General features: G+C 38.7%; 4 protein-coding genes across 10 annotated transcripts; 2 read left to right on the forward strand and 2 right to left on the reverse strand.

Annotated features, from left to right (window-relative positions):
- Positions 1-2,387: 2,387 nt before the first annotated feature.
- LOC108372503 (uncharacterized) lies at positions 2,388-3,825 on the reverse strand. 3 transcript variants are annotated; one of them, XM_017628216.1, is made up of 4 exons: positions 3,709-3,824; positions 3,442-3,584; positions 3,101-3,389; positions 2,388-3,046 (listed from the first exon to the last, which is right to left on the reverse strand). In XM_017628216.1, the coding sequence occupies exons 2-4, from the start codon at positions 3,549-3,551 to the stop codon at positions 2,564-2,566; spliced, it is 882 nt and encodes a 293-aa protein (XP_017483705.1). In that variant the 5' UTR covers positions 3,552-3,584; positions 3,709-3,824; the 3' UTR covers positions 2,388-2,563. The 3 variants fall into 3 exon arrangements, with proteins under 3 accessions (XP_017483705.1, XP_017483702.1, XP_017483703.1); XM_017628213.1 differs by having other exon boundaries at positions 3,442-3,653; XM_017628214.1 differs by having other exon boundaries at positions 3,442-3,825.
- A 37-nt stretch (positions 3,826-3,862) lies between these two features.
- Positions 3,863-5,250, forward strand: LOC108372502 (phosphoglycerate mutase 2). The gene is made up of 2 exons (XM_017628212.1): positions 3,863-4,661; positions 4,722-5,250. Exons 1-2 carry the CDS (start codon positions 3,905-3,907, stop codon positions 4,886-4,888), a joined length of 924 nt encoding a protein of 307 aa, XP_017483701.1. The 5' UTR covers positions 3,863-3,904; the 3' UTR covers positions 4,889-5,250.
- A 1,096-nt stretch (positions 5,251-6,346) lies between these two features.
- Positions 6,347-7,493, forward strand: LOC108372505 (phosphoglycerate mutase 2-like). The gene is made up of 2 exons (XM_017628222.1): positions 6,347-7,056; positions 7,116-7,493. Exons 1-2 carry the CDS (start codon positions 6,456-6,458, stop codon positions 7,280-7,282), a joined length of 768 nt encoding a protein of 255 aa, XP_017483711.1. The 5' UTR covers positions 6,347-6,455; the 3' UTR covers positions 7,283-7,493.
- Positions 7,494-7,690: 197 nt separating this feature from the next.
- On the reverse strand, positions 7,691-10,365 carry eIF2D (eukaryotic translation initiation factor 2D). Of its 5 annotated transcripts, none has more exons than XM_017628221.1 (2): positions 9,412-10,365; positions 7,691-8,831 (listed from the first exon to the last, which is right to left on the reverse strand). In XM_017628221.1, the coding sequence occupies exons 1-2, from the start codon at positions 10,199-10,201 to the stop codon at positions 7,840-7,842; spliced, it is 1,782 nt and encodes a 593-aa protein (XP_017483710.1). In that variant the 5' UTR covers positions 10,202-10,365; the 3' UTR covers positions 7,691-7,839. The 5 variants fall into 5 exon arrangements, with proteins under 5 accessions (XP_017483710.1, XP_017483708.1, XP_017483709.1 ...); XM_017628219.1 differs by having other exon boundaries at positions 7,691-8,907; positions 9,509-10,364; XM_017628220.1 differs by having other exon boundaries at positions 7,691-8,891; positions 9,493-10,364.
- Positions 10,366-14,693: the final 4,328 nt, after the last annotated feature.

Genomic DNA, 14,693 nt, shown 5'->3' on the forward strand with positions numbered 1-14,693 from the left:
CAAAATTGGAAAATACAAAGGTTCACAAGCACGAAATGGCAATACCGCTCAACAATATTTGTATATTTGTCACTGGCATTTGTCATCAAGTGGCAAATCAGATATTTTGTCATTTGCGTAATTTTTATTTGGCTTATGTAGCAGCATTGCGTTCACACGATTTGGCCACCAGGGTTGTTTTTCATTTGCCACAAGAAGGCAAATATTTGGCTTTTCTGATAAATGAGAAATGTAATTTAGCGTTCACATGATTTGTCTACGAATTTGACAAATTTTTAGCCAAATGTACAAATCGTGTGATTCCAGCTTAAGTTAAGTACCTTTTTTTTGTGCATTTTACAGGTTCAATTTCGTTTTTTACTCTTTATTACCGCCAAACAATATTGTACATCGCATTTAATAAGTAAAATTCTGACGTTCGTATTCACTATGAGAAATGTCAAATTTTCAGTTTTATCCATCAAAATTTCCTATTTTCTATCAATTGGCACAGGCCCTTTAGTAAGTTTTATATATTATTGTTTAGGCACGACTGCTAACAGGCTANTTTGGTACGCATGCCGTCGAATTTGTTTTTTTGCGTCACCCGAAATTGACTTGCATGCGTTTGCATTTGATTTCATTGAGCGAAACGTCAAATCAAAATGTCACGCAGAACAAAAATTGGAAATTGAGTTAGCTTCATACGCACGCCGTTCAATTTCCGTTGATCTCATACAAGTTTCATTTGCATGAGAAATTTTTGACAATAAATTGGCGGCGTGCGTAAATATTAGGTTAGCCTGTTACACTGGAATTTATGAAATTTTTGCATATGCACTTCCCAACTGCCATTTAGTAAAACTTTCTTAACTTTAATTTCACGGCACTTCAAAGTATGCTGATGCATCCTCCGGACAGTGTTTCGGAGTTTCTTGTGGACTCTGCATGATTTATAGCCCAGTTATGCATACTTAGCTTTGCATGAGAGATGTCACAAATAGCACTTAACATGTAGAATTCTGTTGGGTTATACATCCCTGCAAAAATCGTTGGACCATGTAGTCTATTTGTGGTATATTGGAGTACCTACAAAAGTGCTCCTATGTCATGCTGTAGCGGACCAACTCGTGTCTCTGCACCAGCTTATTGTTACCCGATCACTGCTCGTGTTTTAACGACATGTGATTGAAGTTAAGCATTTGAAAGTACATTTGCATGTCTGGCTGTAGCTGAACGTGTAGAGATGCTAGCTGTTAGTTCTTAGCTCCCAGCATGTTCGGGTTCGAATGTCGTCAGAGGCAACATGTAATTTTTAATTTTTGTTTCTGGTTTTTATTAATTTCAAAAAAAGCATCTGCGAAGTGAAGAACAAAAGCGTGTACAAACGAAAAAATATAACGATAATNCTACTTGCCGATTGTTTACTTTTCACTACGAACAAAAGCACAATTCCGGTAGCAATATTCTTATCAACAAATATGGGAAAAGTAACCAAGCCTAAAGCAACGACAGATGAGTTACCTTCAAACGTAGATAATGAGCTGAAAACTACTGAAGGTAAGCGCTCAAAAGTGCCAGAGAAATGGAAACAAAATGTACGAAAACATCTTAGGCAATCGGGACAAGAGTACGTTAGCGTCACTGGAAAATTAGTGAACAAGCGTAAAGTACATCCAGGGTGTGGAACTACTTGCCATCTTAATTGTAATGCAAATATAAATTCAGAGCAGCGACTAGAAATACATAACATGTTTTGGAAGTTAACTGATGAGCAGAAAAACTACTTCTATTGGAAGTATACATCACGAATATTGCCAAAGCGGCGGCGTGCTACGTCTACCGAAGAAACCCGTCGTGGATACACTTTCAAATATAGATTTGAATTAAAGGGTGAACTGCAATATGTTTGCAGCAAATTCTTTTTTGCAACTTTGGATATATCGCCGCGTCGTATTTACTATTTTTATGAACACTGCTACGATGAAGAAATATGTATGCCACGAACAGATACAACACAAGGGAAGGGGAGACAACGTATGCCACAACTGGCACAGCGTTTGGATGAAATAAGAGATCATATAAAAACGTTTCCCACAGAGTGTAAGGATGGCTCTAACAAGCTGTACTTGCCGGTTGGCATGAGTTTGTGTAAAATGTACAATATGTATGCAGAAAAAGTAAAAGAACCGCTAAAGCAACACTGGTACAATAAAGTATTCCAGCAGGAGTTCAATCTGGAATTCATAATATCGGCTAAAAAAACAAGTCCTGAAGACCCCTATACGCTTACTGATATAAAGAAAGAATCAGATGGCCTAGGCAGTAAGTTTTATAATTCACGAGATGAGTTCTGCAACTAATGCGCTCCAAGAATATAATAGCGATAATTAACAAAAAAAACTATATTTTAAGCCATCGAAATCTCACACCTTCGCTTAAATTTAATCGTGTCTTACCTATATTGATGATATAATATAAATAGCAATAATAATACGTACATATACTTCTATAAATAAAGACGGCTAACTGCAAAAAAATTTGCTTATAAAAAAAGCAGTAATACATAATTAAAATATTTTATTTACTTAAAAATGTTCCTATTTTCGAGAATTTGTAATATTTTGTCTAACTTATCATTTTGATCCACTAAGGCCTTATCCAAATGTGCCGTAATCTTATGCTCTAATTGATCGAACTTATTATCTATGTGAGTCTTAAGTACAGGATCCAAAAGAGGTAAATGGGCTGGGTTCGGCGAATTTCCCTCATTTATGTTGGAGTAATCTTCCCCGCCTTTGGCGGACTGCACTTTACCAGCGAGCGCTGTTTTCATTTGCTCCAAAAGCGCTAAAGATGATTGTCCACCTCCAGCAACCCCCTTCATTTGATTCGCTGCTTTCATAAATAACATGCATTTTTCTGCGCTTGGTGATATTTTCTGGCTACTCAGCATTTTTTGAACATTATGAAAATTAATGTCGACTCCAGTCGTTATACCATTAGGGTTAGGTGCAATTTGTAATAAAAAACCGAATATGCAGATTTCGTCAGATGATGTCAACAACTGTGGAAATATTATTATTCTGCGGTCGATTTTTTAAAATATTACTATGTATACCTTAAGTGTGCACTCTGTTATGCCTGACTTTTGCACCTCAATGTCGTAACGATACGAGAACACATCGCCATTTTCGTCATCCTCTGCTGTTTCGCCATACAAAGTTTCCGTATATTCTTTTAGTGGTCCGAGAAAGAGTTCCAATTTTGGGGCGGTGCATACTGTAGTTATGGATTCAATTTTATATATTGGCACCTTCAATTGTAGATGTATTTCGCATGGATTATTGGTATCATCTCTTTTTAAGAGAACCGCGTTTTGCTTTCCTATAACCTGTTCCAACTCTGGCCTATAGGAAGACGATTGGTCAACAATTTTACTTCAAATAAACATTTTCTTACTTTATAAAAATGTCCTCGTGTGTGATTTTCGTTTGGACGCTCTGTGAAAACTCGCAACCCCCAATGCGTTCCCAGTTGCAAACTACCTGTACACTTGCTGCTGATTCCATGATATCCTTTGTTCAAAAGGTAAACCAATTCCACTTTGTTTTGTTGTGTAAATAAACAAAAAAATCCATTCGATAAAAGTGGTTGCCAAATTTACATATTAGCTGATATGGATTATTCAACAAGATAAATATATATTAATGGAATGAACAATTTTACTTGAAACTTGAGAAACTTGGAACACTTCAAATATATTTTGGGAAATAATTCAATTCGTTAGCATTTAACTTCCAAAATCTCAAATTCTGTCTAAATAAATTCCATGTTCACAATTCCTGCAGCAACAGTTTTGCTTTCCTTCAAAATCAGCTGACTGGCTGAATTCAGCGTTCATTTGACGGTGCTGTTGCGCAATATGGCAATGCGGTTTGTTTGCTTTAATAAATTGGGAAATGGATATACGCGACAATTTAGCGCTTCTGTAGGGTTTTCTGATGTTTACTTACCATGGCACCGGTCATATCCAGCACAAACTCCCAAAAATGTGCGACAGTCACATGAACAAAGTAAAAATACTGGAAAGTATAAAATAATAATGGTCCGACATGGTGAATCAGAATGGAATAAGAAAAATCAATTCTGTGGTTGGTATGACGCGGGACTGAGTGAAAAGGGATTGAAGGAGGCAATATCAGCTTCAAATGCATTAAAAGAATGTGGTTACAAATTTGACGTTGCCCATACTTCTGTTCTCTGCCGAGCTATACATACGTTGGACATAATTTTAAAGGAAATCGGGCAAACGGATATACCAGTTTGCAAAACATGGCGACTGAATGAACGCCATTATGGTGGTCTCACAGGCTTGAATAAAGCGGAAACTGCTGCTAAATATGGCGAAAAACAGGTGAAAATATGGCGCAGAAGTTTTTCAACACCGCCTCCACCAATGGAAAATGATCATCCATATTACGACGTGATCGTGAAGGACCCCCGTTATGCGGATGGTCCGTCAAAAGGGGAGTTTCCCATGTTTGAATCACTTAAGCTAACAATAGAACGAACTTTGCCTTACTGGAATGAGACCATCGTACCGCAAATAAAAGAAGGAAAATTTATTATTATTTCAGCGCACGGTAATAGTCTGCGTGGTATAGTCAAGCATTTGGATAGTAAGTAGAATAAAATCATTTATCAAGCAAGATAAAAAACCTTATAATATACATTTCTAGATTTATCGGAAGAGCAGATTATGGCATTAAATTTACCCACCGGAATTCCATTTATATACGAATTGGATGAATGTCTTAAGCCAGTAGTTTCAATGAAATTTCTAGGGGATGAGGAGACCGTGCGGAAAGCAATGGAAGCAGTTGCTGCTCAAGGAAGAGCCAAATAGAAACTAGGATTCATTAACTTTGTGGGGAGAAACTTGAAAAATTCTATAACAAAATCAAACTGACCAGCAAAATATAAAAAATGTGTATAAGTTCGTAATAAAAAACGCCAAAACACAGGCAGGTCTCAAATCGTAACAGTCATGAACGAGTGACTCCAAAGTAATAACCCACTACAGTCGTTTGTTTACGTGACGACTTGCTTGTTCACGACTGTTACGATTCGAGCACTGTTTTTATTTAAGAATGTATCTAATTGTATGCTGTAATAGATATTTTTAAAATCCCGTAGGAGGTTATTGAGTTATCTGCATACCAGACAGGATTTTAAAAGAAAATAAGAAAATTAGTTAGGGGCTTTCTCTATTAAGGCTACGATATATACATATCGCACGTTTAATAATTTATCGAACTATTTCAAATTTTAAATTTTGTGGGAAAGGCAATCAAAGTTTTATCAATTCATACAGTTGGTGTACAAAAAGACAGATGGAAGGACACATATCTTCGCCATATTTTGGAAGTTTGGTTATCTGCTAGACTGAACATATTCTACTTATCAAGCTTATTAATTGCATAATGAAATCTCCAAACACGTAAATTTTGAGTTACGTTGTTCGCTGCACCGTGGATATGGATCACGATCCATCAATACTGCATGCTACACCGTCAATAAATATCGCGATACTTGGAACACGTCAATAAATACTGACCGTGCCACAGTGCCCATTAACAAGTCTATTCGGCGCTGGTAATACAAAGTTTGTAACCGGTAAACGAAGTTCCTGTCAATTTTTAAACCCTTTTCGCATTCTGTGTACTTTTGTAACCGGTTAATTTTGTTACCATCTCATAAGCTGGTAACAAAGTATTGCCCCGTGAAATATGCAACGCCAGAATTTGCACAATTGGTCACGGTTGAATGTGTTACCAACGTATCTAGAACCACGGTGACAAATAATAATAAAATTTTCCCGTTACAAAATGTTCGGTAACGTGCAGAATTGACCTGTTACAGGAAAATATTATTACGAAAAAATGTTACCAGTTCTTGTCACCGCGATTCTAGGTACCTTGGTAACGCAGTTAAAATATTCAGCAATTCAGCTATGAAGAATTGCGGAAATTCTGACATTGCATATTTCACGGGGCAATACTTTGTTATCAGCTTATGAGAATTGTAGATGAGTTAGTCCGCTAGGTGACACAGGAGTTGGGATATTTGAAAACCCTGTATTTATAGTCCGATTTGGTTCATATATATTAAGAAAGCTTATTCCAAAAATATTTTCTTGCCATTAACTTTTTTAACCGCCAAACATTTTAATGGAAGTTCAAGAATGATAGAATCGTGATGGACGTTGAAAAAAAAACAAATCTACCAAATACAACTCTGCGAATCGTACTGGCGGAATTGCTGTGTCTCAGAAATTTTAGCTGTCATTTCCTTCAAATGACCTTGTGCTGTCATTTATAGGTCAAATAAAATTTTCCTTTCGGCATAACAATCCAGTTGGAAATTTTTAATTTGGCTTGGTCAGTTCCGGTTGAACTTTATTATTACTTAAAATGTCCGGAAAATATAGAATTGTTATGGTTCGCCATGGTGAATCCGAGTGGAATCAAAAGAACCAGTTTTGCGGATGGTTTGATTCTGCTTTAAGTGATAAAGGAAAATCTGAAGCTGCAGCTGCTGGAAAGGCTGTTAAAGATGCTGGTTTAAAGTTCGATATTGCTCATACATCAGTGCTTACCCGAGCAATTATTACTTTGGAGACTATTCTCCAAGAGAGTGGACAGTCGGGTATTCCAGTTTGCAAGTCATGGCGTTTGAATGAACGTCACTACGGAGGACTCACGGGGTTGAACAAAGCCGAGACTGCCGCCAAATACGGTGAGGATCAAGTTAAAATCTGGCGCCGCAGCTTCGACACTCCCCCACCACCAATGGAACCCGATCATCCATACTATGACGTAATTGTTAAGGACCCACGTTATGCCAACGGCCCGTCTCAAGAAGAATTCCCTAAATTCGAATCACTTAAATTGACTATTCAACGCACATTACCGTATTGGAATGATGTTATAATTCCACAGCTTAAGGAAGGCAAGCAAATCATCATTGCTGCTCATGGCAATAGTTTACGCGGTATCGTTAAGCATTTGGATAGTAAGTAATATTAGAAATACCAGAAGAAAAAAGTTTAAAACAAAAATGTTTCATTACAGATCTCTCAGAAGATGAAATTATGGCTTTGAATCTGCCTACCGGCATTCCATTCGTCTATGAATTGGATGAGAACTTCAAACCTGTTGTCTCTATGAAATTCCTTGGTGACGAGGAAACCGTACGAAAAGCCATTGAAGCTGTTGCGGCACAAGGCAAAGCTAAATAAAGATGCACACGGCTCTCTAATATATTCATATTCATAGGCAACATAAGACATTAGTAAACTAAATAGAAATTTGGGAGATCCAAAATTTCTTTAAGCAAATATAACTGCTAGCCACATAGAATATTAAAGTTGTTCGTATACTACGAATATTACTGTTGTGGCAAATTGTTGTTTAAATTATTAACGGTCAATAAATTATTGTTAAACATCAGTTTCGTTTTTTATTTTGACGCAGTTATTTTCAAGCTTTAATTTAATTCATGATTACCGTTGCTTAGCTTTTTTGACAATAAATTTTGTAACAAATCATAATACAAATATTTTATTTTTTGTACATGTAACAAATGCATTTGAGCGGTCAGTTTACAACAACAACAGCGGCANCAATAAATTATTGTTAAACATCAGTTTCGTTTTTTATTTTGACGCAGTTACTTTCAAGCTTTAATTTAATTCATGATTACCGTTGCTTAGCTTTTTTTGACAATAAATTTTGTAACAAATCATAATACAATTTTATTTTTTGTACATGTAACAAATGCATTTGAGCGGTCAGTTTATTTTTTCTTATGTTTCTTTCCATCCTTAGCTAATTCTAATCCTAATATACATTTCGGTGGAACTTTATAAGTTTCGGTCAATAAATTGTAAACAAATCGCACCTGGTTGCCTTGTATTTGTAGCTGTTCGGCTTTTTGATGTGGTAGTTTTACCACAGTGGTGCTTGCCGCAGCACCTTGTTTACATAACTTTATGAATTCGGGTACAATAATTCCATAGCATTCGACGTTGCTGATTAGAGTTACCTTTTTATTACCAGAACGAGTAGCAAGGGACATTTGAATCAGAGGCTTATTAGCTGCTACGCTTTTCAGTTCACACATTTGGAAGCTGTACTCCATTTTTCTGGTAAGTGTGCCACATATTTGACTAACGGATGCTGTCTTGACATCGCATATCCTTTCGAGGGTTTCATCTAATTGGATTGTACCGCCGGAAGGATCCGCTTTGGGAAGATTGTGCTTGCTTATATATTCGCGAACGATTTTTTTTATTTGTGCAGTTGGTATAGCTTCGCCTCGCTTGTAATTCACTTTCGCAAAGAAAGGCGCCGTCGCATCCGTAATTATATAAGTTTCCGTCAACTCAGAACGGAACAACGGCTGATCTTGCAATTCACCGTTCGTTGGTTGCTTAGGTGATTTGAAATCTGTAATAAAATTAACTAGTTCTGGATGATCAAGGTCAATGGCAGTTATTTTATCTACGCCCTTGGACTCCTCGCGCACGACTATGAAGCCCTCATCAATCATTTCGTTCAGGAAATTCGAGAGCTTCTTGTATTTTGTCTTCTTTAAGTCAATGGGTTGAGGCGCCTCGGGCACAACATACAAGCGGTAGAAATTGCTTGTTAAAAGTGGCAATTGTAATGTTTTCCCATGATTCTTCAGCGCCGCCAGAAAGGCGTTTTTTAGTATAATTTCAGGTGTTGTTGCGGAACCTTCTACGGAGGTATCTTGGGTAATACTTTCGCGATTTTTAACATCTTCTGTAACATCATTTTCGGAAATTTTAAGGTTCTGCACATCAGGAAGTTTTGTGCCCGCATCTGGCGTTTCTGATAAATCNTATATATTCGCGAACGATTTTTTTTATTTGTGCAGTTGGTATAGCTTCGCCTCGCTTGTAATTCACTTTCGCAAAGAAAGGCGCCGTCGCATCCGTAATTATATAAGTTTCCGTCAACTCAGAACGGAACAACGGCTGATCTTGCAATTCACCGTCCGTTGGTTGCTTAGTTGGTTTGAAATCTGTAATAAAATTAACTAGTTCTGGATGATCAAGGTCAATGGCAGTTATTTTATCTACGCCTTTCGACTCCTCGCGCACGACTATGAAGCCCTCATCAATCATTTCGTTCAGGAAATTCGAGAGCTTCTTGTATTTTGTCTTCTTTAAGTCAATGGGTTGAGGCGCCTCGGGCACAACATACAAGCGGTAGAAATTGCTTGTTAAAAGTGGCAATTGTAATGTTTTCCCATGATTCTTCAGCGCCGCCAGAAAGGCGTTTTTTAGTATAATTTCAGGTGTTGTTGCTGAACCTTCTACAGAGGTATTTTTGGTAATACTTTCGACATTTTTAACATCTTCTGTAACATCATTTTCGGAAATTTTAAGATTCTGCACATCAGGAAGTTTTGTGCCCGCAACTGGCGTTTCTGATAAATTGGTTGCCGCTACAATATCAGCCAACGTCAACTTTTCGCTTACCTGCTTTTGCTTATCTTCCTTAGCACCAAGTTCTGGGAAGTCATCAGTGGTTAGTGGCGTTGCCTTTTTTAAGGGTACTTGCTGTACTAATGTAGGCTCATGTCCCCATAATTTGTCACCGAATATGTGTAGCATTTTCACAGCAACGCCCTGACGACCACACATATACAAATCATCAGAGGACCGAGGTAAATAGCCAACAGCTACTGCAGATTCATTTGACACCAAATTCACGGCCATTAACTGACCTTGACGATATCGGCCATACATATTCATACCAGTGCCTTTCGGCACTACGCCCGGCAGCATTAGATCAGCACCATTAGAAAGTTTTGGCAATACATCACGAAAAGTGGTAAAGTAGGGCAACAATGTAGACACAAGCCACAAGGCGTATAAAGTTGGAGCCAACTCCCCTGACTCCAGTTCGAAGAACATGGGCAACTTGTCCACACAGAAGACGTTGGTTTGCATGCCGCCATGTGTTGTCAGTTTCAGTTGAGTCACAGCGCTCTTTGAAGGAATAAGAATGCTGATCTCCTCGGGTGTTGAATCCGGAAATGTATTTTCTACTCGTTGTCGTAAACGCTTCGATTCAGAGCCCTTTAATGGAGCATTACTCCGAAGTTTATATGGTTTAAGAAACATCCCGGTGAATCAACATAGACGTGCCAAATCGCGACAGCAATAACAATGTATCGATAACAGAAGAGCTAGCAGACTTATCGAAAAAACACAATCCGAGGGTGGCAAGTTTTTGTATTGGTTTAAAATGTATGATTATTTATTTAATAATAAGGATATAATATGACTTGTTTGAAATTTCAATTGGCAATCGGGTAAGAGTGTTTTTACTTATTCGGTTAACAACGATTTTATGAAACTACGTTCATCCAAGGCATATTAAATAAGGTAGAACTGATTTTAACATTTCTCTCTTTTGAACACCGACTATAATGTCAATGGGTAGGTTCAGAAGGCGCAACAGTTGAGCCCAACCGTTGCTAACAAAATCAGTGATTTATTCCAAAGTCGTTCCCGTACACCAAAATTTCTGTATCTGGGAACACCCTCGTGATAGTGAATGAGCAACTGTTCCCAGAATGAAGTTTCAAGATTAACTGGCTAACCAGAATGTAGTACCACAGCCACATTCGTCGTACGTGGCCCCCTGCTGCTCAAACAGTGCAGCCTCCACGGCTAACCCCAGTCCACCTGAGCAGCCGCACACAATCACTACAGCACCACAACATAACAACACCACAGCCTATACCACAGCCACGACAGACCACAGAACACACACAACCGCACCACTACCCCCACGCCGCACCAACTTCTGGTTCCTCCTACAATCTGCACGGTATGTCAGACCAGGATATTCCGTAATGTGACATCAGTCAAGTGCAACATCTGCCTTGGCTGGTACCACTTTAGGGCATACTCAGGTCTTCGCACCACGCGAGATTGGACGAGGAACTTCGAGGGCCCGTGTTGCGCTGCTCGGTCGCAGATCTCAACTGCGTCATGCCCACACACATCCCTCACACCCCGCATCACCACACGTCTCCCGAACCACATGAAGCTCCTTCAATTTAACTGTAACGGGCTTCAGAGCAAGATCGAGGAGATAACCATCTTCATGGGAAGGCATGGCATATTGATAGCTGCGGTCCAAGAGACGAAGTTGCACAGCAATTCAACACTGTTGAATTGTGCTGGGTACCACGTCCACCGTCGAGATCGCGAGCGAGATAATGGTGATGGCTTAGCGTTCATAACGCACCACACCGTGCAGTATCGTCTTATCGAAGCAGACATCGACCGCAGGGATACCACCCNAGACATAGAGCCACAGAAGTGGCCAACCGAACAGACAGCTGCTTGCAGAGGAGCCCTCGCCTAGGCACGTCAGGAGGCATCTATATGAACTGACGGACGAAGTCCAGAGGTTCGTCAAGCAGCCTCTGGACCCGTCAGCTTACCGACTGGCCCGGAATGGCATTCACAGGGAGTCAGTCTCGAGTTATGTAGACTCTAGACCTGACGAGACGGGGCTTCATCTGCCTCGGGAGACACGAACGACAATAACCCAACTTCGATCTGGCTACTGCAGCAGGTTAAACTCTTACCTAAGTAGATTGAATGAGGATGTGCCAAATGAGTGTCCGGCATGCGGAGAGACCCCACATGACTCGAAACTTCTCTTCGCATGCCCGGAAAATCCGACAATCCTAACGGCTTTGTCCTTGTGGACCGACTCTATAGAGGCTGCACGCTTCCTAGGGATACCGTTAGTGGAACTTGACGACAACGACTGAGATATCAACCGATCTGGGCGGGTTTTTTGTAGCCGCCACAAGATCAACAACAACCACAGCCACAAGCTATTTCGCTAGCTACATCAGCTACATCAGCTACATAAGCAACAATACACCATAACCACAGCTACATATTTAGTGCGTTTCCAGCACGTCTACGATTTGCAGGTTTTGCAGGATTTAGTCCAAAGTCGTTCCCGTACGCCAAAAATTCTGTATCAGGGAACACTCTCGTGAGAGTAACTGAGCAACTGTTCGCAGAATGAAGCTTCAAGATTAACTGGCTAACCAGAATGTAGTACCACAGCCACAAGCTATTTCGCTAGCTACATCAGATACATAAACAACAATACATCATGACCACCGCTACATATTGTGGGAAGTTTGGAGCAGTTAGAATATTTTAACTTTTGGCAGCTCTTGCTACATACCACAGCCTCACCATTCTGGTTAGCCAGTTAGTCCGGAGGGTTTCTTCTGGCAAATTCATGTTTGAACCGCAAGAACAAATATACCAATTGAATTGGAGAATGTAATTAATATTTATACTAAGTACCTGTAAATAGTACACAGTACACAATACTCATTTCTGCATTAAGAAAATTTTGAGTAATTTGTTCGGATTTTGAGGACTTTTCGTTTGTTTTTGAGGAATTTGGTAATTTTTTTTTGGCAACACTGATTCTATCATTTTTGTTCGGAACCATTAAGGGAATTCTACAGAGACCGGAACAGATATGATACTAAGCCTGAGTTATATTTAGTCTGTTCCTTTGAACTTCAGACTAAAACCTGAGGAACTGTCAAACTACAATTTTACTCTCTCAAGTGAGAGTAAAAGGAGAACAGATGCAGAAGTGCACGGGAACGCAAAAAGCACTATTTCCTGTAAAAACGTCAGTCGGTTTGTTTACATGTCATTGGTACAACACTGATTTGGCTGAAATATCACTAAATAATTATTAAAATCTATATATATTCGAATATTTCGTTGTTTACTTCCATTTTTTAACAAATATAAGGTTATTTGCGCTCACCGCTTTCTGTTTTTGTTTGCACATGTAAATCAGCTGATCGTTTGACACTTTTTGTGAACTTACAGGAAAAAAACTCCAGACTAAATCCAGTAACTTCTGACTAGGAACAGTCGCTCAGTTACTCTCTCAAAAGTGTAACCACTTACAGGTTTTATCTCAATAGGAACGACTTCCTGTAATTTCTGACTAAATCCTGTAAACCGGACTGCTATTGGAACAGACTAATTGTACATGTATAAAAACATCCCAACGAACTTTTCTGTAAGCTTTGCGTGTGGTTCTGTGTAGTTATAATGGAGCGCAACACTTTTTCTGTTTATCAATTCTAGTCAGTTTTTAATTAAAATAATTTTTCGCTACACGAAATGGAATCATTTTTGGGAAGGGGGTGAAGCTTAATCAAAAAAGAGTTATTTTCTCTTCGCAACGGGCACATTATGGCCCAGTGCCTACATAGTACATATGTATATATTTTGAAAAAAATCTGTTTGTAAGTTCAAAATTTCATTTCTTATAATTTCAGGAAGAAAACTTTCCACGAAGAGTTTATATTCAAATGATTCACTTCAGGAAGAATCCAAATCGGCTAAGAGAAATGATTTAGAATTGGGCTTATAGTCAATCTTGGTTTTGGCACCGTTTATTAAGCTATCTTTTTCTTGGAACAGAGTTTTTCAAGCAAATTTGATATAATTTTCATCGCCATTGATCGAACCAAGGCACATTAAACAGGTAGTATCAGTAGAGCAAAAACAACATTTGCGTGTATTTTGTTGTTGCTTCTGGTATCGAAAGTGTCAAAAACTGTTCTGAATTTTTTCTTCTAAATCAAAGCGTGCCATGTGAAATACAAAAAATTATAAAAACTAAAAAATTGAAATTGGAAAAAATAAAAATTGATGCAACTTTCTTTCCTAGTAAATTTGTTTGCTTCTCGAAGCATTGATCCATCCTTTGCAAGGCCCAGTAATCAGCGGTCGTGCTGCTGAGTTGGGCGAACGTTCCAAAAGCTGCTATTCAATCGCTTGTTTTGTATGGAAAAAGGTTTCACATGCAAATGGATTTTAACAATTCAGAATTTTTGTGAAAAAAAATTAAAAATATTTGACATTTTCGAGACCAAATAATTTGAAAATAAATCAAATCAGCTGCTCTACTGATACTACCTGTTCAATGTACCTTGGATCGAACCCTTCATAAACGGCACTATCTGACACATAAAAAAAAAGAAAGCATTTTGTGTCGGCATTTTGGTAGAAAGTATATTTTTGATGCGGCGACCCTTCTCCTTATTCCAACAGTCACAGGTATTCACCAAATTGAGCAAGTGGTCCGGTACTTTGGTTTTGCCGATTTTGACAGTTGTGGTAACTTGTAAATAAACGTTTGTTTACAAATCAGCGGCAAAGAGAAATTTGAATTATAAGTGAAAAATCAGTTTAAATTGTGTTAATTTGCAATGATTTCGCTTCTGCTCCAAGCAGCCTCCTTTAGCAAGTTAGCTAATCAATCCCGCTGAGATGTTGCCGTAGTTTGCTGCAGTAGCCTTAACTGCAAAGCAATGGAGTGCACTAAAACGTTCACAATTCTCTAATAGATTTGGTGAAAAATGCAACATTTTTGCATTTAGCAGAATTGAAACACGTTTTTCGCTGTAAAGTGAACTGTTTGTTGGCAGTTTCAACTCGTTCTTCTTTTCGCTCTCTTCTTTGTTTACTTGTGGTACACAAATGTCAACAGCCAGGACGGCGCAATCTTGGTCCGCCACCATGGCAAAAGGGCAGA

The sequence above is a fragment of the Rhagoletis zephyria genome, unplaced genomic scaffold (genome assembly GCF_001687245.7).
Source record: "Rhagoletis zephyria isolate East Lansing unplaced genomic scaffold, Rhagoletis_zephyria_1.1 Rzeph_scaffold_05814, whole genome shotgun sequence".
Taxonomy (NCBI): Eukaryota; Metazoa; Arthropoda; class Insecta; order Diptera; family Tephritidae; genus Rhagoletis; species Rhagoletis zephyria.